At 43.5% G+C, this 27,192-nt stretch overlaps 3 protein-coding genes across 3 annotated transcripts in view; 1 reads left to right on the plus strand and 2 right to left on the minus strand.

Annotated features, from left to right (window-relative positions):
• LOC105204319 (tyrosine-protein phosphatase 69D) overlaps positions 1-27,192 on the minus strand; it is a 309,057-nt gene that overhangs the window by 154,749 nt on the left and 127,116 nt on the right. The gene's annotated exons all lie outside the window — the stretch shown is intronic.
• LOC120358634 lies at positions 1,942-6,413 on the minus strand. The gene is made up of 2 exons (XM_039453428.1): positions 5,999-6,413; positions 1,942-2,688 (listed from the first exon to the last, which is right to left on the minus strand). The coding sequence occupies exons 1-2, from the start codon at positions 6,343-6,345 to the stop codon at positions 2,496-2,498; spliced, it is 540 nt and encodes a 179-aa protein (XP_039309362.1). The 5' UTR covers positions 6,346-6,413; the 3' UTR covers positions 1,942-2,495.
• On the plus strand, positions 14,933-17,772 carry LOC105206762. The gene is made up of 2 exons (XM_011176232.3): positions 14,933-17,080; positions 17,458-17,772. The coding sequence occupies exon 1, from the start codon at positions 15,357-15,359 to the stop codon at positions 17,076-17,078; it is 1,722 nt and encodes a 573-aa protein (XP_011174534.3). The 5' UTR covers positions 14,933-15,356; the 3' UTR covers positions 17,079-17,080; positions 17,458-17,772.

The raw sequence follows: 27,192 nt of genomic DNA on the forward strand, positions 1-27,192 counted from the left end.
TCTAACACACTAGAATTAAATGTTTTTTCATTAAGTATTTTTCGAGTTACAAGATTTGAAAGTCTTGGCTAAATCACCGATCAATCTTATCTTGACTGACTGAATCACCGACCAATCTTATCTTGACTGTTTGGATCATCCTTCGATCTTTCTTCGAACACAAAAGATGTGTAAATCCGACCGGGCAACCTCCATGTGGTATAACTTGAGTGATGCTAATGCCGGCGGTACTGTAACTTTCAAGTCTTGTAACTAAAAAAATACTAAACAAAAAAACATTTATTTATATTGTTTTGGAAAGGTCTCGAGATAAGCTACGAGAATATGCAATAAAAAGTAGGCAGTTTTATTTTAAAAATTGTGTGTGTGTGTGTGTGTGTGTGTGTGTGTGTGTGCGCGCGTGCGTGCGTGCGTGCGTATGTGGGTAAAGTTGACCTTCACGTGACCTTCACGATCAAATTAATAACATCATCTTATGCCCTCTTCAAAACCATACAATTTTTGTTTGAAACATTTTTGATAAAAATGAATGATTTTATTAAAGAATTATCAAAGTTTTTTAAAATGAGACACCCTGTATATAGTTATTTTTAAGAAGTAAATTCTTTCCATACCCTGTAAATAATCCAATTTGTCTTTGCATTACACAGTTCTCAATCAGAAATAATTCCTCAAAACGATGTTATTCCGACATCGTTAAGATCAATTCAAAACTTAACAAAATTATGACATTTTCGAGGAACTAAAAGTTGCATATGTAAAAAATATAATGGAAGTTTCATACATTTTTAAATATTTTTGGAATATATTACATATTTTTGGAATATATTGTAACGGTACGCGGTTTCGGTCGGTTCGGTGCGGTGCGGGAACTTCGGGATCGGACCGGATAAGGCTCGTCGGTTGGTCAGGTGTCCGCAATGATTATACCCAGCGTTTTAAGTAGTCAAAGATAGAGAATGATTTATTGAAGTTATGATGGTTACAAAAAGAGTTGACAGAGTGAACAGGAACGGAAATAAAAGAACTAACAAAATAGCGAGATATGAAAATAAAAAAATAAAAGATAATGATCGCGCTCATAACATAGAGATCGCAAGAGGGACAATGCTAGAGATAACAGTAGTATACAGATTGCAATATGGCTGGTGCTCGGTTTACCAGCTACGCGGCGCGGTTTATATCTAAGGTTAGAACTATCTATGTACAAAGTTTTTCGGCTAAACTAGGAAGTTATGCGGGCGGCTTGCCCGTACGGTCGGGGAGTCGCGGGGCGCGGCGGGATTGGCTAACGCGGTCGTATAAGCGTGTGCGCAAGTGCGGGTCGTTGCCGGCGCGGTCGCTGCCGCGATTCGCCCGAGCGCGCCCCGTGCAAGTGGGGCGCTCGATCGACAGGTTGCTTGTGCCCTGCCGATATGGGTTACGAAGTTTGTCGGTTCGACGGTAACGGTATTCGAGGACGACGGTGATTGGTCGAGAATGCTCGGCCGGTGATGATGACGAGAATGCTCGTCGAGGATCTCGGACGTGGTTGGTCGAGAATGCTCGGCCGGGGATGATGACGAGAATGCTCGTCGAGGATCTCGGACGTGATTGGTCGAGAATGCTCGGCCGGTGATGATGACGAGAATGCTCGTCGAGGATATCTGAGAAGACTGGTCGAGGATACTCGGCCGAGGATAGCGACGGGAATGCCCGTCGAGGATATCGGAGTGCGACGAGAATGCTCGTCTTTAAGGAGCGATCGAGAATGCTCGGTCTGTGGACGGGTCGGATAGTCGGACGGATCTGACTTGTGCGTTCCCACTGCCGGCTTATATATCCGAACGCGCGGCTGAGCAAGCCAATCCGCGCGTTCGGTCGGTTGAGCCGGAGTGGGAGCGTTACGGAACGCCACGGTCGGCGCGCGTGTCGCCGCGTGGTCGCACGGCGAAGTTCGGTTGTGCGCGCACGTGGCCCTCGACTGCACTCGGCGTTCGGTGTTCGGTGGACGGAACGGAGGCGCATGGACGGTGGAGGGGCGTATCGTTACATCACCCCTCCCCGTTTAAGTGGCGAACTTAGGCCACTACGCCGGGAATTCCCGTACGTAGTGGCAATGCCCGGTGCGATCGAACCGCAACGTGTAGCGGCGGGTCGCCAACCGCACCTTATACACTCGCGACACTCTCGCGGCGTGGTACGGCACATGTATAATTAGATCGTCGCTGACGCGTACCGGTACGGACGGAAGGGATCGCGGTGTGGTGGCCACGGGAGTACGGATCGTGGATGTTGGCGCGTCCTTTGGAGTGGCTGGTGTTCGTGACCCTTCCTCGTTGGTGTCGGCAGCGGCGGCTGGCTGGGTTGACGGGGCGGATGGCGGAATCGCTCGTTCGGTGGTCACCGGTATCGTGTCGCTGTCTGGTTGCGTGGTGATGGAGGCGGGGACGGGTGCGTGGTCCTCTTCTTCCAGATCGGAAAGGGTCCCGCCGAATACGGCCAGTAGGGTTGCCCTAGCCTTTTGTCGTGCCGTCGGGTGGTGTGGAGGTGGTGTCGGCTTCTTCGGCCGGCCCCGGTCTTTCGGCGCGGCATCCCCAGAGGACTGCACCTTCCCGTCGGGATCGTCGGCCGGCGTGGTTGAGATGGCTGCCGGTGTCGCTTTTCTGGTCGTTGGTATGCGGGGTCGGTTTAGCGGTGACGGTGGCTCGGTCAAGAGTGCCGCCAGCTTCCTCGCGTTGACAGCGGAGGATCGCTGCACTCGTACTCCGACGACCGGTGCGCTCTTTGATCGGTGATAGGCTGGTTGGGCCGGCTGCGGACGGGGCACCGGTTTCCTGGCTGCCTCGATGAGGGCATGCGGCGGCGCTCGGACGCTAGCGACGGGTTTCCTGCGCCTTTGAATTGGAGCTGCCCCAGATGACCGTACGGGTACTCCGTGTGTGCTGGCGGTCGGCAGCGGTGCGGCTCTGGACGCCCGGTGGTGGGGGGTCGGCGGGAATAAGTCCGGCTGCTGCGTAGCCGTGGCCATGGCTTGTGCCCACAGTTTCTCGAACTCCTCGTCGTCGTCAGCTGGTGCTGATAGTAATGCGTCTAGTTGCTCCATCGCTAGAGGTAACTTTCTGCGGTTTCCGGGTCGGTTGGTCTGCCTTATATACCTCTCCGGGTTTGGGAGAGGGTGCTCCTTCCCTCGGGATGGCATGGCTCCTGGACGTGATTTTCACGTGTTCATCTCCTGGCAGGGTCATCGGCATCGGATTCTGCTGTCTCATGGTTGCCGTGGGTCTCGTCTGCTCGGTCGTCATCTGCCCGGTCGTCGTCCGCACGGTCGTCGTCTGCTCGGTCGTCGTCTGCTCGGTCGTCGTCTGCTCGGTCGTCGTCTGCTCCGGTGTGATCGCGTTGTTCGTCTTCGGTATCCTCTGCATCGGTCTGTTCGGCAACGGCTTCTCGTGTGCCCGGCTTAAGGTCTTGCACGTGGACTCGACGGTGCCATTTGCCCTGCGGGTCTCGGATGTCCACGATCACGGGCGAGTGTATTTTTCGGACTTCGAACGGTCCGGCGTACTTAGGGGCCAACTTGGCGTTAAACCCCTGGCCCTTATTGGATAGCAGATGTTCCCGCTTCCATACGGTGTCCCCTAGTGCCGGTTTCCATGCGCGCCTACGTAGATTGTAGTGCCGCTCTTGCCGGTTGAAGGCACGTGCCAAGTTGGTTCGCACGACCTCGTAGGCCTCCCTCAATCGCTGTTGATTGGCGGTCGGCGCCGCTGCCGGTACGGGCCGTTGATCGCGGAGTCCGGTCGGTTCTTCCAATTCGCGCCCGTGGTTTAAATAGGCGGGCGAGTATCCGGTGGCGTCGTGCGGAGCCGTATTATAGGCGAACTGTAATGCGCCTAGTTGCTGGTCCCATAGGCGGTGGTTGTTCCCCACGAACTGTGCTACCATCGTCTTGATCGTCCGGTTCGTTCGTTCAACGGGGTTGCAGTGAGGGGCGTAGGCCGGTGTGGTACGATGCTCTACCCCTAGTTCCTGCAACAGGGCTTTCATTGGTCGCCCTATGAACGGCCTACCGTTGTCCGAGATGACCTGTCGGGGACATCCGTGCCGGTAGACGATGCGGTCGGCGACGTGTTGCGCAATGGTCGCCGCGGTTGCTCGCCGGAGTGGGCTTAACTCAACCCACTTCGTGAAACGGTCTTGCATCACTAGTAGCCACGTATGGCCACTAGTGGACCGCGGGAGGGGTCCCACCAAGTCCATCGTGACTTGCGCCCACGGCGCGTCGACATGGGATGTGTGTAAGAGTCCGGCTGGCCGTGTCTGCGCGTGTTTGTGCCGCAGGCAGCTCCGACAGTTCCGGACGTACCGGGCGATGTCGGCGAACATCCCCGGCCAATAGTAGCGCCGCGCGGCTCGGGCAATAGTTTTCGCGATTCCCAGGTGCCCGGCGGTGGGGACATCGTGCACCTGGGTCAGGATAGTCGGTCGTTCCGGTCGCGGGATGCACCGCTTCCACTGAGCCTCGGCCGGCTCGTCTTTGAAATCGGTCGAGTGAAGGATACGACGGTAAAGTCGGCCCCCCCGAATCTCATAGTCGGGGAAGTTTTCCGGGCGCCCACGCACGTGGCGGAACTGTCGGCGGTACCAGGTACATGCGGGCGGTGTTCGGTTGCAACATACGGAGGGCAGACGGGAAAGCGCGTCGGCCACGCGGTTGAGCTTCCCGGCTCGGTACCGTACGTCAAACGAGTATTGTTGGAGCTCGAGTGCCCAACGCCCGAGTCGTCCGGTGGGAGAATCCATGCGGCGTAGCCACTGGAGGGCCTGGTGGTCGGTGATGACCGTGAATTCGTAGCCCTCCAAGTAGCCCCGCATGTGTCGGATTCCCCACACTACGGCCAGGCACTCGAGCTCGGTCGCGCTATAATTTTTCTCGGCTCCGTTCAATGAGCGGCTTGCGTAAGCAATGACGCGTTCGCCGTCTTCGAAGAATTGTGACAGGACGGCGCCTAGCCCGTGCTGGCTGGCATCCGTCTGCAGCAGGAATCGTCGCGAGAAATCCGGACACGCGAGGGTGGGTGCGGTGGTTAGCGCCTCTTTCAAGCTTTGGAAGGCGCGCTCCTCCTCCGGACCCCAACGCCACCGAGCGTTCTTCCGCGTGAGTTGGGTAAGGGGTGCCGCGATGGTGGCGAAGTTCGGTGTAAACCGTCGATACCACGAGGCCAGCCCCACAAACTGGCGGATCTGGCGGATGTTAGTGGGAGTTGGCCACTCGGTGACGGCCCGGACCTTGTCCGGATCGGTGCGGATACCTCGTCGGTCCACGATGTGCCCGAGGTACTTTAGTTCGGTGCGGCAAAAGTGGCATTTCTCTGGGTTTAGCTTCAGGCGTGCCTCGCGCAGGCGGCGGAACACCTCCTCTAGGTGTTTTAGGTGGTCGGCAAAGGTCGGACTGGCGATGATAACATCGTCCAAGTACACAAATACGTGCGGCTCGAGTTCGGGCCCCAAAATCCGGTCGAGAAGTCGTTGGAAGGTGGCCGGGGCCGAGTGCAAGCCGAACGGCATCACCGTGAATTGCATCAGGCCGCGACCCGGTACGGTGAAGGCCGTGATGGGACGGCTCTCCGGCGTTAGGGGGATCTGCCAGTACCCCTTCTCTAGATCGAGGGTCGAGAGGTACTTGGCTCCTCGCAACTTGTCCAGCGTGGGTGTGATATGCGGCAAGGGGTAGGCGTCCCGCTCGGTCAGCTCGTTGACCTTCCTGAAGTCTATGCAGAAGCGGTGCCGGCCGTCCTTCTTTCTGACGATGACCACCGGGGAGCTCCACGCGCTACTGGAAGGCTCGATTACCCCGGCGGCCTCCATTGCGTGGACTTCCTCGTCGATGATCCGTTGCATTGCGGGGTTCCGTGACCGATACCTTTGTTTAATGGGGTGTTCGGTCTTTACCCGGATATGGTGCACGGCCTGGTCGGTGGGTCCTCGAACGTGTTCGAACTTAGCAAGCTCGGTGGCTAGAAACGCCTGTAGTTCCCGCTCTTCCTGCGGTGTGCGTTCGATCATCCCGGCGGTGACCCCATGCGTGGGTCGAGGCTCTCGGCGTCGTCGGGTTTGAGGGGGCGGCGGTGGTGGGATGGTGAGACCAAGCTTAGACCACAAATCCGTCCCAATCAGCAGGTCGCTCTCCAGGGACGGGAGGAGCTGGAACGTGTGCTCCAGCTTCCGCCCGGCAACGTGTAGCGGGAGACGGACTCGCCCCGGAGTGGTAGCGGTGGTCCCGTCGGCCAGGTGGATGGTCTCGTTCTGGACCTCCGGCCAAATGCGCAAGGTCTTGGCGTGTTCGGCGACCCGGCGGTTAATCATTGAGATCTCGGCCCCGGTGTCCAGCAGGGCCGAGAATCGGCGCGGTCCGACGCGCACCGTAATGTGTGGTCGCGGCTGGTATTTTATCCGGATGCGGGCCGAGGGGCGGACGCGTCCTCGGCCGGTGGCGCGTTTCCCGCTCGGGGATGGCACTCCCTAGTCAGGACTCCATCCTTGCCGCACTGCGAGCAGAACTTTCGGGCCGGTCGCTTGCAGTCGAAGCGGCTATGGCCGCGCTGCTTACACCGCCAACAGGCGGTGTTTCGGTCGTAAGGCTCAGTGGTGGTGGCGGCGGCCGTGGTGACTTTACGTTTCTCTGCCCGGTTCTCGCTCTCCTGCGCCTTGGTGATCTCCTCGAACTCGGCGGCCTGCTCTGCCAGGTCGGCGAGGTCGGTAGCGTCGGTGAGGCGTACGTAAAGTTTATATTCGGCCCTTAGGTTCTCATATAACCGGTCGACCTTCTCGGCCTGTGTGAATCCGCCTGCGCGCCGCATCATGGTTTGCAGGGCGGTCGCGTATTTGGCGTAAGGCTCCTTTGGTTGTTGCCTGCGCTCCTGGATTTCTCGGGCGAGCTTGGCCTGGTATCGTCGGGGCAGGTATTGCCGTCTGAGCGCGTGCGTAAAATCGGACCAGGTGTCCCAGCTGTCACGCTCGTTCCGGTACCAGGCCAGCGCGTCGCCCTTCAGAAGTTCGGGTAGGCCAGCCTTCATCTGGCCGTCGGTATATCGGTACTCCTCTTGGAGTTCGGCTATCCGCTCCAGGAAGGACAGCGGGTCCCGGCCATCAAAGTGGCAACCCCACTTTCTCATTTGGTTCATCACCTTGCTATGGGCACCGTGGTCGGTCGCGTTTGTTAATTCGGGGCCCGGCGGTGGTACGGAGGGACTGGGCAAAATGATTTTTCACGCGGTGGCGGAGTTCCTCGGCGGTACCGGAGGCCTCAATCTGATACGATTGGGCCAAGACTTCGAGTTGCTCTCTCGGTAAGCGATCTATCCATTCTGTCAACGGCATTGTCGTATCTGGGTATAATCAGTCGGTCGTTTAAAACGGTCCCTGTTCGGGCGCCATGTAACGGTACGCGGTTTCGGTCGGTTCGGTGCGGTGCGGGAACTTCGGGATCGGACCGGATAAGGCTCGTCGGTTGGTCAGGTGTCCGCAATGATTATACCCAGCGTTTTAAGTAGTCAAAGATAGAGAATGATTTATTGAAGTTATGATGGTTACAAAAAGAGTTGACAGAGTGAACAGGAACGGAAATAAAAGAACTAACAAAATAGCGAGATATGAAAATAAAAAAATAAAAGATAATGATCGCGCTCATAACATAGAGATCGCAAGAGGGACAATGCTAGAGATAACAGTAGTATACAGATTGCAATATGGCTGGTGCTCGGTTTACCAGCTACGCGGCGCGGTTTATATCTAAGGTTAGAACTATCTATGTACAAAGTTTTTCGGCTAAACTAGGAAGTTATGCGGGCGGCTTGCCCGTACGGTCGGGGAGTCGCGGGGCGCGGCGGGATTGGCTAACGCGGTCGTATAAGCGTGTGCGCAAGTGCGGGTCGTTGCCGGCGCGGTCGCCGCCGCGATTCGCCCGAGCGCGCCCCGTGCAAGTGGGGCGCTCGATCGACAGGTTGCTTGTGCCCTGCCGATATGGGTTACGAAGTTTGTCGGTTCGACGGTAACGGTATTCGAGGACGACGGTGATTGGTCGAGAATGCTCGGCCGGTGATGATGACGAGAATGCTCGTCGAGGATCTCGGACGTGGTTGGTCGAGAATGCTCGGCCGGGGATGATGACGAGAATGCTCGTCGAGGATCTCGGACGTGATTGGTCGAGAATGCTCGGCCGGTGATGATGACGAGAATGCTCGTCGAGGATATCTGAGAAGACTGGTCGAGGATACTCGGCCGAGGATAGCGACGGGAATGCCCGTCGAGGATATCGGAGTGCGACGAGAATGCTCGTCTTTAAGGAGCGATCGAGAATGCTCGGTCTGTGGACGGGTCGGATAGTCGGACGGATCTGACTTGTGCGTTCCCACTGCCGGCTTATATATCCGAACGCGCGGCTGAGCAAGCCAATCCGCGCGTTCGGTCGGTTGAGCCGGAGTGGGAGCGTTACGGAACGCCACGGTCGGCGCGCGTGTCGCCGCGTGGTCGCACGGCGAAGTTCGGTTGTGCGCGCACGTGGCCCTCGACTGCACTCGGCGTTCGGTGTTCGGTGGACGGAACGGAGGCGCATGGACGGTGGAGGGGCGTATCGTTACAATATTAAATATTTTTGGAATATATGTAATAAACAATCGTATATTCTAAAAAATTTCGTTCAAAAATCGAATCGATATCAATTCGGAATCGATTCAACGATGCAATGATGTAAAAAGAAAATTAACTAATTGCACTTTTACATCTGCATTGTTTATTTTTATTATTCATTACATGAAAACAAGTAGAATGATTTCTGCACATAATGATTTGAAGAATCGACGTTATTTGACATCATTGTAAACAATATTGATTATCTGAAAAATTTCTTCAGAATTTTTATACAAATTGGAATACTTAAGAAATATTGAAAAATTAATAGACAGATAAATAGTTTATTTCTCCCCTCGGGATTTATGTATACAATTTTCCTCATACAATATCTCTACCTTAACCTAACGCAACGCACGCCGCTCTAACCAACACACCCTCTCGCAAGTAACGTAACGCCATTTATCTCACGCATTTTCCTCTGCCATATCTCGTCTCTTGTCCTCTCGCAATTTTTCGCTTCCGTCCCTACATATCTAAACGCTTTCTCTTTCTACGCATCGCATCTCCACGCAGTTCTGTATATCGCATGCCAACCTCCTTACAATCTTTGTCCTCCATTCTCGTCCGTTCACACACCTCATTCTCTCACTTACATCCAACCATCCCCATTCTCTCTTCTCTCTGTAGCTTAGGTTTCCCCCTCCATTTCTCTTCTCCTATTCTCTCTTCACACGCATTCCTCTCCTCCCTCCCCCCTCTCTTCCTTTTCCTCCCTCACCATCTGTTTCTTCTCCTTTTCTATCCTTTTCATCCATTCTTCTCCCTCTCTCTCTTCTCCTAAAATTCTGAAGCATGCCACTTACCAACTTTCTTCCTCCTCCCCCCTGCTTCTGCATCTTTCCCAAACATGTTCCCATGTTTCCCTCTCTCCTCCACATAAATTGAGAAACTTATATCTTTTTTCAAAAATTTCATATATGTGTACTTCAAAGTATTCTAAGGTTTACATTAAAAAATCTAAGAAATGTTCTAAAAAATATGTTATACAGTGTTTCAAGTTCAAAGAATTATACGATGTTTCAAGTTCAAATAATTATACGATGTTTCAAAGTAATTATGTATAGTTCAAGTCAGATTAATTATAAGTTACTGTACTTTGTTTTTTCTTATTTTATTAATTTCAAAGGGTATCAAATTCAAAATTATGAAATTCGTGCAAATCATCATATCATTGTATTCATAAGAACATCCGTTCTACGCGCCGTATCTCGTCGAGAATATTCTGTCTCGGTGATTTTTCGAAAGTAAGAATATGAGAAACTTCGACGGTAACAATAATAATATTTTGTATGCGAAGCAAATAAGTTTTTGTCGTGGTCGTCCGTACACGCAAGGAAAGGTCGGACCAAGCAAATAGCGAGTTTACCTGTCCGGTCCAGTTGCCATTTTAAATCGTCGATGACGATACAGTAATTAGTCCATCCGAGTCAATGAGACATTTTGCTTCTCCCGGCTTTTCTTCGCTTAAACCAGAGCAGGGAGGTTCGCTCTCTCTGCGAGAGATCCACAGATTCAGATTCGAGAAGCGATGCGAGTAAGTCCCATAATATCCGTAACCGAGCGATAAACAATCGGGAAGTGTCGGGAGTTATAAGGCGCGCGAGTATGCTTTAGTTATCGACACGCGCTTATTGAATAAAATTGCGCGGACGCTCTTATCAATCAACGAGACAGAGACATTATAAATAATTTAGTGATTAAAGACGAGTAACTTTGAACCTTTAATTACATTGAGTGATCACTCTGTTCGCCTTCTTTTCATCTCCCGCCTCCCATTTCTCTCATTATACCAAAAGTTACGCTACCGTCGTCGCTCGCGCTCTCGTGTCGGACTCGCTCTCGTAATCGCGCACTCAGGGTTGTATCTAATCCGAGCGCTGATAAAATTAATCGCTCACACAGTTCTCGCTCGCGCTCTATTCGGAGTGAATTTCGGCAATTCAACTCGCGTATCACGCAACATTAAACATACAGAAAATCGAAAAAATTACAAGAAAAGTTTTCTTTAATCATTCTTTATTTGTTAAAAAAATAATTTTTAATAATTATTTTAAGAAGTGAAAATTGTTTTTATTTTTAAACATAAAAATAAAGCGATTTTTGAAAAAATAAATTTAATTGAAAACGTTATTATCTTAAATGTACAAAAATAAAAAAATAACTTCAACAATAATCCTGATACCGAACTAATATCGAAATAATCTCGATTTTTAAATCATCTTACCTAGTCAGAAATAATTCTTTAAAAAGAGAAAGGTAATTTATTTTTTCGTGCTTGACGAAATGTTCTCGGAAAACAAAAATAGCTCCTCGAAACAATGTCATTTTGATGTCAAATAGAAGTCAAAAATTACTCAAAATTTGAGTAAAAAATTTATCAAAATTTACGAAAATTTCAAAAATTTTCGACTTGCATTTTCGACATCGAAACGACATCATTTCGAAGAACTATTTCTGACTGGGTATGCTAGTTTCTCAAGTAGCAGACTAATGACGCAGACGACACAGAGACGTCCATTTTTGATCTATGACGTCAACAACTAATAATAGAAATCTATAATACGTCATATCTTAGACCAGTTAAAGACATCATTTTAAAAACGTCTTAATGACAGCCTGAAACGTCTTTTTACAACTTACAGTATTTTACTTTTTAATCTAAAAATATAAGACTGAAGCAACCATTATTTATTATTGCGCAAAATTAGTTCGCGGCCGGATTAACAGAAAAGGTTCGAGGCGGGAGAGAAAAAATAAATTCACGCGTGGTTTAAGATGTTACTAACAAAATGATAACATTTATTTTCGACGCAAAGTTTTGATACAAATGTGCCACATAGCACGTAATATTGCAGTGATATCACAGCAACATTGCAATATCACAGAAATATTACATATTATTGTGAAATATCACAGAAATATTACATATTACTGTGAAACATCAGAGAAATATTGCTGAAATGTTACACATTGATAATAATATTCAAATATTCCAGCGACATCATTGCAATATTTAATTTTAAAAAACAAGGTAATGTCAAATAACGTTTCTATTATGACTTATTAACGCAACGTTACTATCTCTTCGATTAATTTCAATATTTTCAGTATCCTAAATATTTTTGGTAATTTCGGTATTCTATCAGAAGAAATCAATTCAAAAATAAAATAATAATGTCCTTGCCCTTTCAGGGAATAAAAGTGAAAGTTAAAAAAAATGAATTAATTTACTTTATTATTAGTTTAAATATTGGACTTCCGTTTCCGGAGCGATAGAGCTTAAAAGTGAGCGGTATTCGCGGAATTTAAGGAGTTGCGCACACCACCAATCATAACGGCCAATGCCTAAAATATTTCCGTTGGTTGGGTTAGATTAGATTACGTGATTGGTGGTATCCGATCGGGTCTGTGCGCAACTGGGACTAACATCATTTTCTCGAAAATGCCTGAGTTCGCAACAAATGGCTTTATTACAATAAAGGTGTGAATGAATACTGATTGCTCATAAAATTTTATTAAAATTGGCGAGATCATTGTCGGATCCTTTCCTTGTTAGCAAGATGTTAATCGTTATATATTATTTGTTACATAAAACAAAATGTAATAATCAGAAAGTTTCCGTGTTTATTCAAGTTTATTTATTTATTTTTATTCATTATACAATTTTGACATTGCTGTACAATGTTGGGGGTGAAAATTTACGTAAAAGCATTGGAAACACAAATTGTCTGTACATCATAAACATTATATAAAAGAATAACGTGTTTTAATACATAGAACATTTAATATTATGTATGTTCACAGAAAAACATAATTGATTCACACTAAAAATTTTGCGTTTATGTGCTAACTTTGATGTATATCAAGTAACTTGTAGCATATTTTTAAATTTCGGCGCAGATAATAAATAGTGTGTTAACGATTGAATTCTGATTGCATCATATTGCGAATTCAATTCTGTTCTTTATATAATTGTATTATATATAATAATTGTATAATAAATAGACTTGAATAAATATGCAAACTTTCTGATTATCACATTTTGTTTCATGTAACGAATAATATATTAGGTGCGCAACTAAGTTCTCGCTGTTTTCTTTTTATGAAAATGCAACTTTATTGTAAAAAAATGGTTACAAATGAATCATTCAAAATATCGCCCATCACTAGCTACAACTTTTGCCCATCTTTCTGGCAGAGCTTGAATACCGTTACGATAAAAGTGTTCGTCTTTTGAGGTTATCCACAAATCAAGTCATTTTTTGATGTCTTCATATGAGCGGAACTGCTAATCAACCATGTGCCATCGAACGGAACAAATAATAATTAGACGGCGCAATATCTGGGGAATATGGCGGGTGAGGTAGGACTTCTTATTTGAGCGTTTCCACGTAAGTTTTAACGGGTTTGGTAACATGAGGCCGAGAGTTGTCATGCAGTAGAATCACTTTGTCGTGTCTCTACTCGTATTGTGGCCGTTTTTCGCGCAGTGCTCGGCTTAATCGCATCAATTGAAGTCGATACCGTTTCCCAGTGATGGTTTCGTTTGGTTTCAACAGCTTATAATAAATAACACCGACCTGGTCCCACCAAATACACAACATAACCTTCGCAGCGTGATTTCGGCCAAACCGACAACGTAAAAGCATGACCGGGCAGTCCCTATGACTTTCTTTTCTTTTGGTTGCTGTAATGAATCTATTTTTCATCAACCGTCACGATGCGATGAAGAAAATCCTTCCTTTTTTGCCACTGGAGTAGTTGTTCACAGGTGAAAGAACGACGCTTAACGTCCCTTGGCTTCAGATCATAAGAAACCCAAGTTCCTTGCTTTTGAATCATGCAACGCATCCCAACGCATGCAATCTCTTGGAAATGACTTAGCGGGTAACTCCTAATGCTGAAGCAAGTTGTTCTTGCGTTTGGCACAGATCCTCGTCGAGCATTGCCTCCAATTCAGCATCTCCGAATGTTTTTGGCCTTCCTTCACGCGGAAGGCCGTCAACATCGAAATCACCGTCTGTGAAGCAACGGAATCAAACCCGGCACGTTGTTTCACTTAGAGCAGCATCTCCGTAAACTTTTTGAAGCTCTCGATGCGCTTCAACCGCCGTTTTCTTCGAATGAAATAAGAAAATCAACACTTCTCGCAAATGACGATTATTTGGCACAAAATCAGACATTTTTACACAATCAAAAGTATATAACGCTAAAACAAAATCACTAACGTGCCAAGGCGGTTTGTTTACCATATGTTTAAGCTTGGTTCATGATGTTTTGGATATGTTTAAATCGACCAGCACTTACTGCTGGAGCCATCTATTGACAAACAGCGGAAACTTAGCTGCGCACCTAATATAACGATTGATATCTTGCTAAAAATAATAAAAATTAATTACAATTAATAAATGTAGCTATTATTAAAAAAAATTGGCACTGCGAGGTTTCAAACACCTCTCTTCACGCGGCTGCTGAGGACAAAATAAAAGGCACGCGCCTTAATCTCCTCAGCCACCACGCCTCACGCTTGAACCTATCGCGCAATAATACTTAACGTACCGCGTGGCAAATGCCAAACCTTATATACAAATTATTGGGCATAAAGTATATATAAAGTACTTATCCGCTATCCACAGTATCTGACGGGGAACGTCGTCGTGTGAGGATGGTACGTGTCGAAAGTGAGAGACTGAATATGCGTATAAAAGCCACACTTATATTTGGTTAAAGTTAATAGCACAAGAATACATAAAGGAACGTGGTAGTTCACACAAGGATATATAATCAATCAATAGAAAAGATAATAAACCTCGCCCTAGTTATAATCTCTCTACAACGCTCTCTAAATACCCTATGATCAGAAAGTACCAGGAATTTTTTATTTAAAAGTACCGCGCATGCGGGAACCGGTTTATTTTTTTTTCTTATGTTGGTACGACCTTAAGACGCACATCTGTCAGGTTTTAGTGCCATCCGATCATTAGTGTCTGCCTGGTGTTTGTTTACATCAGTCAACTTTTTTCATTTTGCCGCATTTTTCCATGAATAATTTTGTTGAACAAAGAGTTTGTTTGAAATTTTGTGTTGCGAACGAAATTTCGTGTGCCGATGCACTGAAAATGTTGCAAAAAGCATTTTGCGAATCTGCTCTATCAAAAACAAGAGCATACGAGTGGTATAAAGACTTTAAAAGTGGTCGTACAGTGGTGGAAAATTTCCCTCGTTCCGGACGTCCATCGACGTCGAACACCGATGAAAACGTGAAGAAAGTGAAAGAAATGGTGCTTGAAAATCGTCATACCAGCTTAAGGGCTTTAGACAGGGTAAAAGTTTGAAAAAATCGATTTTTCAGTTTTGGTATATTTTGAAAGATATATGTCTCGAGAATATGTATATCAAGTTTCAAAGCGAAATTCTGAAAGGTGACGAAGATACAGCAATTTTTTTGAAGCAGCGTTTGTGTCTGAACGGAGCGCACGGTGCGACGAGCGCGCAGATATAATGCAGTGTGGCCGCTCGACCTTCTCCGAATTGCACGAGGGGCCTTTGTTTGTTTTCAGGTAGGGTACAGTCGTCTGAGAGTGGGGAAAACTAGATGAGATTATATTCAGTCGTCTTTCGGCAACTGTGCGACGAACTTCAAGCGCTCAGAAAGATCGTTATACGTTGTAAATATTTTTATTATCATGGATAGAAAAGGACAAAGGCACGAAGTTGGAAAATCAACGAAGAGAGCAGATAGAAAAAGAAAAAGATGTGTTCCGAAAAATCGCTACCAAGCAGAGAAGTCAGATATAAATATCAGCACTTCGTCGAAGAAACTAAGCAGCTTTGGCGAAACTAACGTCATTATTAATCCAAATATCAGCTACAGGATTATTAATTTCATTGCTGTTTTTTCCGCCATAAGCACATATGTGAAATGCAAAACGTGTGGAGGAGATGTAGAGTTTCACGAAGGTAACAAACGTGGACTTGGATTTAAAATTATTATAAAGTGTCGATCCTGCGTAAGGAAAGAAATAAATTCGTGCCCACTAGTTCAAAATGCTTATGAGGTGAATCGTCGTTTTATTTTTGCAATGCGAATAATCGGAATAGGATTAGCTGGAGCAGAGAAATTTTGCGCGTTCATGGATTTACCGCGTCCTATATTCAGGACATTTTATAACACTATAATATCTCAAATCTGTGATGCTACGGAAGCTATAAAAAACTTAACAATAAAAAAAGCCTGTGACATTGAAAAACAATTAACAAATGAAAAATGTGAAAAATCTAATGGACTAACCGTTTCTGGCGATGGCAGTTGGCGAAAGCGCGGTTTCAGTTCATTACATGGTGTTGTAACCGTCATAGGTTACTACAGCAAAAAAGTACTTGATATTTCAGTAAAATCATCGTATTGTAAAGAATGCACAGTATGGCAGAAAAAAACCCATTTACCGGAATATGAACTTTGGAAGCAGGAACATGAAAACCAATGCAGCGCTAATCATACAGGCTCAGCAGGTAAAATGGAGCCCGATGCCATGCTCGAAATGTTTCAAAGAGCTGAAGAATTACATGGCGTAAAATACGTAAATTACATAGGAGACGGCGACTCAAAAACTTATAGTAAAATCGTACAGCAGCTTCCGTATAATGTACAGAAAAAAGAGTGTATAAATCATGTACAAAAGAGGATGGGAACCAGATTGCGAAATCGCAAAAAAAATGAGAAGGGTCTCGGTGGTAAAGGCAAACTGACCGACAATTTAATAAAAGATCTCACGCTGTATTACGGTCTTGCAATAAGGCGCAACAGTGATTCCCTTCAAAACATGAAGAAAGATATCTGGGCCACTTTCTTCCACAAGTGCTCTACGGACGAAAAACCACAACATGATAATTGCCCGACAGGAAAAGACTCATGGTGCAAGTGGCAAAAAGCTTATGCGCTTGGCAATATCAATAATTTTAAACACGAACCTGCGATGCCAGAAACTGTGTCCCAGGCAATCAAACCGATATATGAAGACCTCACTCGGGACGATCTTTTAGAGCGCTGCTTAGGTGCATTCAATCAAAATAATAATGAAAGTATTAATCAAATTATTTGGAAAATTGCACCTAAGTCAGCTTTTAGTGGCACCTCTATCGTTCAAATTGCCGCCAATGTCGCTACAATAATGTTTAACGATGGTCATCTAGCGCTCCTAGATGTATTGGAGCTTCTGAACATCGAAATTGGCCAAATATTATACGATTATTGCCACCACACGGACGAAGAACTCATCCGTATCGCTGAGCGCCAAGCCTATGAAAATACGCGCGAAAGTCGCTTATGCGTTACAACTTCTGCTGGCGTGAACACAGCAAATTTGGATGTAGAAGAGCTGTTATATGGCGCAGGGATTGCCGAATAAGAGTAAGTAATTTTAATTCTTAATTTAATATGTAATTTACGTATAGTAATCTGAAAGTAAAACTTTAAACGCGTTTTTCTCGAAACCACTTTTTTCAACCTGGTTGACAGCAAATCAAAAAATCTATTCAACGTATCAACTTGGAGTAAATTGCATTTTATTCAGAAAACCTATCTCTATCGTCTATCGTAGCCGTTTTTTGATTAATAAAAATTTCGTAATTTTATTAACATTTTTCGCAACAAAAAAAAGATCGAATTTTTAAAAAAATTTTCAAATGCCTGCCATTTTGTTTTTTTCTGCAATATCGCAATTTCCCTACGTACGACTATAGCTATACTTATTATCTTTCATAATCTTTTTCATTTTTTTGTTTCAGACAACGCATATGGTCGATTTGCTGTCAACGCGGTAAAAAGAGCTACTTAAGATTGCCTCTTGTATAGCAGCCTTAACTATAGTAAACGAGGCCAAAAAAATTTTTTTATATACTCAAACATTGATACAATAAAGTACTTATAAAAAAAATTACTTGACTTTATTATATATTTAAAAAAAAATTCCCAAAAATCGGTTTTTTTTTAGACCGTCACCCTGTCTAAAGCCCTTAAGAGAGATGTCTAGTGAACTTGGCATTGCATATGGAACGGCACAGCATATTGTGGTTGATGTTTTGGGTATGAGACGCGTGGCAGCCAGGCTCGTTCCGAAGGATCTGAATTTCTTGCAAAAACACCACCGAAAGACAGTTGCTGAAGAGATGATTTCTGAAGCCCAAAGTGATCCAACCTTCATGAAACGGATAATTACGGGCGACGAGACATGGGTCTATGAATTTGACATGGAAACAAAGCAACAATCGTCCGAGTGGCGCTTCGAAGACGAGCCGAAACCGAAAAAACCGCGTCAAAGCCGCTCAAAAGTGAAGGTGATGTTGACTGTTTACTTCGATTGCCAAGGCGTTGTGCACTATGAGTACCTTCCACCGGGCCAGACAGTCAACAAAGAATATTATTTATCCGTTTTGAAGCGTTTGAGAGATGCTGTACGTCGCAAACGGCCGGAAATGTGGGCCGACAATTCTTGGATTTTGCATGATGATAACGCACCATCGCACCGAGCCCGAATTGTACTGAATTATTTGACCAAACATCAAGTAAATACCATCAAGCAAGCATCGTATTCACCTGATATGGCCCCGTGTGACTTTTTTTTGTTCCCCAAGTTGAAGTTGCCACTTCGTGGAAAGAGATTTCAGTCGATCGAGGAGATCAAAGAGAATGCGACGAGGGAACTAAAGGCCATCCCTTCTTCGGCCTACCAGGGATGCATGGAGGACTGGGTCAAGCGTTGGCACATGTGTGTTGCTTCAGATGGATCATATTTTGAAGGAGATAAAATAAATTTGCCTGAAATTTAACTCTATTTTGTTTTATTTAAAAATTCACGGTACTTTCTGATCATAGAGTACACTGTTATGGAACGATCATTACCCTAGACTCCTACACTCCTCCTTAATGACCTTTGTCCTGTTTTAAGATAATCCAGTTTGATCAACGAATAATACCATCCTTGAAGCTCCCAAGGGTTTCGTCAATCCGTCTGCCACCATTTCCGTCGTTGGACAGTACAAGAATTTTATCTGATCCCGGTTGCAAAGCTCTCGGATAAAATGCTCCTTTGTATCAATATGTTTTACCACTGGCTCGTTCAACCTTGACAAATTTTAAACAACCTTGGTTGTCTTCATTGATGATCGTTGGTCCATCGGGTGGTTCGACCAAATCTGTTAACAACCGCCGCAACCATATAGCCTCTTGACACAATGCAGCCAAGGCATTATATTCCGTCTCCATTGATGATAACGATACACATGTCTGCCGTTTACTCATCCAGGCAATTGGTGTCGCTCAAAAAAAAAAAATACACTACTCAAAAAAAAATAGGGAACACTTTCCAGACACCCAAAATTAGGCTATTTTCAAATGACTGTAACTCGGTGAAAAATCATCGTAGATAAAAAATAAAAAAAGCATTTTGAAGCTTGAAGATCGAGCTTTAACGATCTACCAGCAGATTTTCAAAATTCTTTTAACTTCCTTGTCTTATGCAGTAAAAAAGCACACCTTGTTTTGTTCGTTAAAATTTCGTATTTTTGACACTTTGCAGATGGACCAACAAATTTTTTTCGAATAATTCAAGTAAAACTTCATAAACTACAACATTTTACCTACAAAATGCTTTTTTTTAAATTTCTCTACAATTTTTTTTGACTGAGTTACGCAACTTTGAAGCTAAATCTGCATTTTTTACAAATGATATCCGTACTCCGTGAAAAATCATCGTAGACAAAAAATCAAAAAACCATTTTAAAGCTCGAAGGTTCAGCTTTAACATACTATTAATGGTTTTCAAAAATTTTCTTAATTTCTTAGTACTATGCCACAAAAAAGATACACTGTTTTTTCCTTAAAATTACGTATCTTTAACAGCTTGTAGCTCAATAAAAAATTTTTTTTATCAACAAATCCAATGCAAGTGCCATAAAGTATGACATTTTCTCTACAAAATGCTTTTTTTTTAATTTTTTTTATGATTTTTTTTTTACCAAGTTACAAGACTTCGAAGACATACATTTTTTACAGTACATTTTTCCGAAAAATGACATCTACCGTCAACATTAGCATTACCCAATGTGCACCACGTGGAGGTTGCCGGCCGGATTTTTGCACATCGTATGTGTGTGTGTGTGTGTGTGTGTGTGTGTGTGTGTGTGTGTGTGTGTGCGCGTGAGTGTGCGCGCGCGCTCGCGCGCGCGTGTGTGTGTGTCACAGCAGAGATAAGGAGCCCACAGTTCGTCACTTCTGAAGTATTTAACGACTCCAAACCCTCTTTACTGTGTGTGTGTATGTGTGTGTCACAGGAGAGATAAGGACCCCACAGTTTGTCACTTCTGCAGTATTTAATGACTCAAAACCCTCTCTGCTGTGTGTGTATGCGCTCGCGCGCAGGAGTGTTCAATAGTGTGTATTTCCTCCTCTCTGATCAAATACTGCTTGCAAGCGTTCTCGCATATTTATACATCTTGCAATACAATCTTGCGGAATATTGTGCCAAATTTCCGTTAAAATTTCTCCCAATTCTTCTAAATTTCGCGGCTGTTCCTCGCGACGTCTTAATCGTCGTTCCATTTCATCCCAAATGTGCTCGATTGGATTTAAGTCCGGGGTATTAGTGGGATGATTTAACAGTCTAATTGCGTGTCGTTGAAAAAATCGTCGCGTTATATTCGATTATGAGATCAAGCGTTGTCCTGCATAAAAATAAAGTTCCGACAGGTTTGATTTAATAGCAAAATATGTGGTCGTAGAATATCGTTGATATAACGAACACACACGAAATACACACCATTGAACACTCATGCACACGCGCGCATACACATACAGCAGAGAGGGTTTGGAGTCATTAAATACTGCAAAAGTGATGAACTGCGGGGTCCTTATCTCTGCTGTGACACACACACACACACACACACACACACGCACGTAGGCACATACACAGTAAAGAGGGTTTGGAGTCGTTAAATAGTGCAGAAGTGACGAACTGTGGGCTCCTTATATCTGCTGTGACACACACACACACACACACACACACACACACGATGTGCAAAAAGCCGACCGGCAACCTCCACGTGGTGCACATTGGGTAATGCTAATGTCGGCGGTAGACGTCATTTTTCGGAAAAATGTACTGTAAAAAATGTATTTCTTCGAAGTCTTGTAACTCGATCAAAAAAAATCGTAGAAAAAATTTTAAAAAAAGCATTTTGTAGAGAAAATGTCATACTTTATGGCACTTGCATTGAATTTGTCGAGAAAAAATTTTTTATTGAGCTACAGGCTGTTAAAAATACGTAATTTTAAGGAAAAAACAGTGTATCTTTTTTGAGGCATAGTACTAAGAAATTAAAAAAATTTTTGAAAACCATTAATAGCATGTTAAAGCTGAACCTTCGAGCTTTAAAATGGTTTTTTGATTTTTTGTCTACGATAATTCTTCACGGAGTACGGATATCATTTGTAAAAAATGCAGGTTTAGCTTCAAAGTTGCGTAACTCGGTCAAAAAAAATCGTAGAGAAATTTAAAAAAAAGCATTTTGTAGGTAAAATGTTGTAGTTTATGAAGTTTTACTTGAATTGTTTGAAAAAAATTTTTTGGTCAATCTGCAAAGTGTCAAAAATACAAAATTTTAACTAACAAAACAAGGTGTGCTTTTTTACTGCATAAGATAAGGAAGTTAAAAGAATTTTGAAAATCTGCTAGTAGAGCATTAAAGCTCGATCTTCAAGCTTCAAAATGTTTTTTTTATTTTTTATCTACGATGATTTTTCACCGAGTTACAGTCATTTGAAAATAGCCTAATTTTTGGTGTCTGGAAAGTGTTCCCTTTTTTTTTTGAGTAGTGTATATATCCAGTAGTTGATCGTCCATTACTTCGATCTCCTCCCCAATCTGAATCAATGTATCCGGTTATAATATACAACTAACCAATTACATTGAAAATATTGCTGACAAGTTTGGGATGAGCGACGCCAATCTTTCAAAAATCCCAAGTTTCCATCCTTTTCCAGGTGCAAAACATAGTTTTAGATTCTTCGTTCCCTTTAAATAGCGGAGGACTTGCTTTGCCGCTTTCCAATCTGCTTCGGTAAGCGAGCTAACTTTCCTTCCTAGTAGCTCAACACTTATAGCCACGTTCGATCGAGCATTGACAGCAACATAAAGTAGAGCCCCACCAGACTACAATACAATGTTATATTTCAAAACAACGTGCTCTTTTTGTTTGTGATATAACCAAGATCCATTGGGATTTTTGAAAGATTGGCGTCGCTCATCCCAAACTTGTCAGAAATATTTTCAATATAATTGGTTAGTTGTATATTATAATAACCCTTTTCAAACCAAATTTCATGTCCTAGAAAGTATTTTACAGGACCAAGACAAATCACTTCAAAATGTTTCTTCAAATCCCGATAAACGTTGTCGAGCTCGGATTCTTCTGTACAACCAATTAACATGTCGTCGACATATACTAATAGAAAAATTATTTTTCCATTACATTGTTTCACGTACAGACAACAATCCGAGTTGCATTGCTTGAACATTAGGTCCAAAAGAACAATATACATCACTTGATTCCAACATCTGGCTGACTGTTTCAAACCGTAGATGCTCCTCTTCAGCATACATACTCTTCCTTTCCGATTATAGCAAAACCAGATGGTTGCCGCATGTATAGCTCTTCCTCAACCGTTCCGTTAAGGTAAGCGGTCTTGACGTCCAAATGCTTGAGCATCATGCCTTTCTTACTTGCGACAGCCAACAAAGCTCGTAGGGTCGTTTATCTAGTAACCGGAGCAAATATCTCTCCGTAATCAATCCCATACTGTTGATTGTAGCCTTGTGATCCAAGCCTTGTGTTTTACTATCTCGCCACTTTCGTTCCGTTTCAGCTTGAAGATCCATTTTGATCCTATAGACTTCTTCTTAGCAGGTAAAGGTACTACCTCCCATGTTCCATTTTCTTTGTGTGATCGTAATTCGTCCTCCATAGCTGCCTGCCACTCTGGCATATTCATTGCCACTTTGTAGTCAGTTGGCTCCTCTAAAATGTGTTCTGCCACACCAACTACAAAATCTGTATAACGTTTAGGCAATACTCCTTTAGTTCGACAATCTCCCCTATTTAGTTCAGGTTGCACTACTTCTGGATCATCCGCACATAGAACATCATCAAGATCGTAAAAAACGTCATCGTCCGGTTCCGTCCTGCTTGTATCTTGCGAAGGAGCTTCTTCTGAATCTTCTCGTTTTGTCAGTTTTATCTCCAGTAGCTTCAATTCATATTCCGTTTTCTGTTCAGATAAACTTTCTGATTTTGCTAGCTGTTCGGATCCGTTCTCAAATTCAAGAAATCAAGCATCGCGACTTATTGTTATTCTGTCGGTCTCGCGGTCCAGGAACCGATATCCTTTATGCTCGTCCAAATAACCATTAAACAATAGTTTTCGTGCTTTTGCTTCCATTTTTGATTGCTTTACATTTAGAATATGCACGTACGCTTGACATCCGAATACATGCAGCCCTTCAAGGTCTGATCTTACATTTGTCCATAGTTCATATGGTATTTGCTCTACAGCTCGGGAAGGTAATCTATTTTGAAGATACGCTGCGGTCGCGACTGCTTCACCCCAGTATTTCTTGGGCAAATCCGCATCAATTAGCATGCAATTCGCCATTTCTGTCAGACCCCTGTTCTTTTTCTCTGTCACGCTATTTTGTTGAGGCAAATAAGAAGTTGTGAATTGCGTTTTTCTTCCTTCGGACTCATAAAATAGTCGTAATTCCATGCTGACATATTCTCCACCACCGTCTGATCAGATAATAGAAACCTTTCGTCCAAACAAATTTTCCGTCCACCGAACGTAGTGCCGTATCTTATTAGCAGCTTCCGATTTTGCTTTCGACAAATAAATCACGGTATAACGACTATAATCATCAATCATTGTCACGAAGTATTTATTACCTCTAGGTATTGTGGTTGACATGGGTCTGCAAAGATCCGTATGGACTAATTCTAATGGCCGTTTTATTTTTCTATCTGCCGCCTTCAAAAACTATTTACGGGCAAATTTTCCTTTAATACAACATTCGCAGACGATACAAATTCACAATCCGTAATATTTAATCCGCTTGTTAAATTCTTCGCCATTATTGTCCTCACAGCTTCCGGATCTCGATGTCCAAACCTCTGATGCCATATATGTTGACATTTTTCATGGTGATCATTGAAAACCTTTAATGTTTGTTCCGTTGTTTTCAGTCGATATAAATTCCCGACCTTTTCGCCTAACGCTATTACATTTCCAGCAGCGTTTAGAATTTTACAGTTAGCCTTGCTAAAACTCACGTTGTATCCTTTGATTGCCATCCGACTTATAGACAAAAGTCTTCCCTCGAATTTTGGAACGTAAAGTACACCTTTTGAAGTTATATTTACGGGTTTACCATTGTCAGCTATACCAACTATCGTTCCTTCGCCAAAACCTGCTACTTTTGCTCGCTTTCCGTCCGCCACAGTCACGTCAGATCCCGCACTTTCAGTAAACGTCGAGAAGAAACTTCTATCATTCGTCATGTGGCATGTTGCGCCGCTGTCAATAATCCAACCATCATTCGTTTTTCCAGCTAAGAAACACATCGTCTTATTTGAATCTTGAGCATGTTTTGCCTTTTCTTCTGTCTTATTGTCCTGTTTCTTACTGGATTTTTCTTCGTTTCTTTTTTTATTTAAAGCCAAGAATTTTCGGCAATCTTTGCAAAAGTGCCCTGCCTTTTTATAGAAATAACAGGTCTTTTCTGGCTTTCCGCTCTTCATTTCAGATTTTATGGCTTTCTCCGTATCCGATGCACCCTTTGCGACACGTTTTGAATGTTGATCTAAGAGTTTCGACTTAACGAGATCCAATGTCAAGTCCTCTTCCGGTCGACTTTCCAACGCTTGAATGAGACTTTCGTACGTATCTGGCAGGCTTGCTAGAATCATAGCTACCTTGAATGGCTCATCCAAATCTTGCCCTGCGTCGCCAAGTTAATCGAAGAGCTCTTCCATATCCATCATGTGCTTGTCCAGGCTTCCGCTTTTGCCAAGTTCCATTCGACACATTTTGTTTAATAACAGTACCCTCTTAGATACCGTGGCCTTCTCGTGATAAGCTTTGAGCGCCGACCACGTATCTTTTGCTATTATCGCTTTCTTAATCAAGAGTAACTGGCTTGTTTCGAAGAACAAACCAATGGTAGAACACGCTCTGCAGTCTGTCTTCTTCCACTCGTTGTACGTCGGCTCCGTTTCCTCTGGCTTTGGTTTCGTGAGAATATCCCACAGATCCTCTCTTTCCAGAAGCATTTGCATTAACTGCTTCCATGTCTGCCAGTTCAAACCGTTCAGTTTTGGGAAAGAAATACGCAAGCTATCGGCCATTCTCAAAGACAAAAAGTTTTCACTAGTCAGTATACTGGGCCCATAACCTATTGGGCATAAAGTATATATAAAATACTTATCCGCTATTCGCAATATCTGACAGGAAACGTCGTCGTGTAAAGATGGTATGTGTCGAAAATGAGAGACAGGATATGCGTATAAAAGCCACACTTATATTTGGTTAAAGTTAATAGCACAAGAATACATAAAGGAACGTGGTAGTTCATACAACGATATATAATCAATCAATAGAAAAGATGGTAGACTCCGCCCTAGTTATAATCCCTCTACATAATGCCCTCTAAATACACTGTTATGGAACGGTCATTACCTTAGATACTTACACAAATTTCTCTGAAACAAAGGCCCATGCATTTAAACGCTCTAATACTTTTTATACCCCCTCCCCTTTCGAAAAAACTATGGCTCCTCTGATTTCGTGTTTTGCAATTCGTGGCATCTCCTTGTGAGTCCGCGGCGTCTGTTGTCGGTTTTCTGCTTCTGCGAAGATCAGGGGGCCTATTCTCGAAAAATATTGCATACAAAAATATACGAAAATACTATAGCATACGTTACATATATTATAGAGTTCCCTAGTATTTTCGTATGCGATATTTTTCGAAAATAGGCCATCTGGCCGATCCGGCCTTGCCGAATCGGTAAATCTTTTGTCCACTCAAGGAGATCGCCTGTTCGGCGTTTCTTGTATTCGTGTAACAATGTCCGCATTACCGGTGGCGTAAAATAAACAAATTTTATTTTATAATTAATCGTTTCGTCGGTGATGGCTTTCGCCACTCGCGACATTTATATACGGAAATAGCAGAATAACTAGTGGAATTATTCAATGGTATTTTTCCATTGGCTATTTTGTCACTTTCGTATACGTAAGAAATTCATATTTTCAAAAATAAGGCCCCAGTCGACGGATGTGTCACAAAACCGTTGCCGTGTGAACAATTCACATCACTTAGAAGTGCGATTAGAATGCATGAAATTGTTTAATTGGTTACTTTGTTGGAGATCATAGAAACTGACTTTAGAACATACCTACACTTCTAGGGCTGTGTTCCGATATAACTGCCAGTACTGGCAGTGGTGAAAAATCCATTCCGTTATTGGTACGCAGCGCACTGCGATAGCATCTAGTAACATCAATGACGTCATGAATAGTAGCCATATTGCCACTGTGACTACTGCAGCTTCCAAGGTGAGGTAGCTACAGTGCAATATGGCTACTATGCTGTTCCGAAATACGATGCTATAGCAGTGCTGGCAGTAATGCAGTAATATTGGAACAGTTGTGACAGTGTACTGTCATGACGTCACGTTTACTGCACTGCCAGTAAAAACGGAACACAGCCTAGGTGTTACACTTTTAGTATTTTTCATTTTTCTAAAGTTGTCGCTCTGAAGTACAAAAACGAGCTTGCATACACACATTAGACCTGTGCGCCATTTTATTTTATACAGGCGGCGGCGTTTGAAGTAAAATAGTTTGGCGGTGGCGGAATCGGCGGATGATAATTTATCGGTGGCGGCGACAAATGGTGGCGTCAATACACACACACGCACGCACACACATATATATTTTTTTAAATAAATGAATTAAATTCTAAAATAATTAAATAAACAGACTTATATTTGAAAGATATATTTAAAAATTATCAAGAAACATAAATATTCCTTGTATTTTATATTATTCTCTTTATTTAACTTTTTCATTTTAAAAGTTTGCAATTATTTTAATTGTTTATCATGTTCAATAATGTTATAAATTATATAATGAATTTCACATAGTTATTTTAAATCCCTCTAATTGAGAATAAACATTAATTTCAATTTTTAATAAATATAGATAATTTAAATAAATAAAAACGATAGCAAACAATACATATAGTTATACGTATGTATAATTGTACGTATAATTATATGTATGTACATAATACATGTAATAATAAAATACATATAATAAGATTATAAAGATAAAACACAATATTTATTTTTAGAATATACTTGCTAACTTATTTCCTTGTAAAAAAATAAAATAACAATTTTAAAATAATTATA

This window comes from Solenopsis invicta, chromosome 9 (genome assembly GCF_016802725.1).
Source record: "Solenopsis invicta isolate M01_SB chromosome 9, UNIL_Sinv_3.0, whole genome shotgun sequence".
In the NCBI taxonomy this organism is placed as follows: Eukaryota; Metazoa; Arthropoda; class Insecta; order Hymenoptera; family Formicidae; genus Solenopsis; species Solenopsis invicta.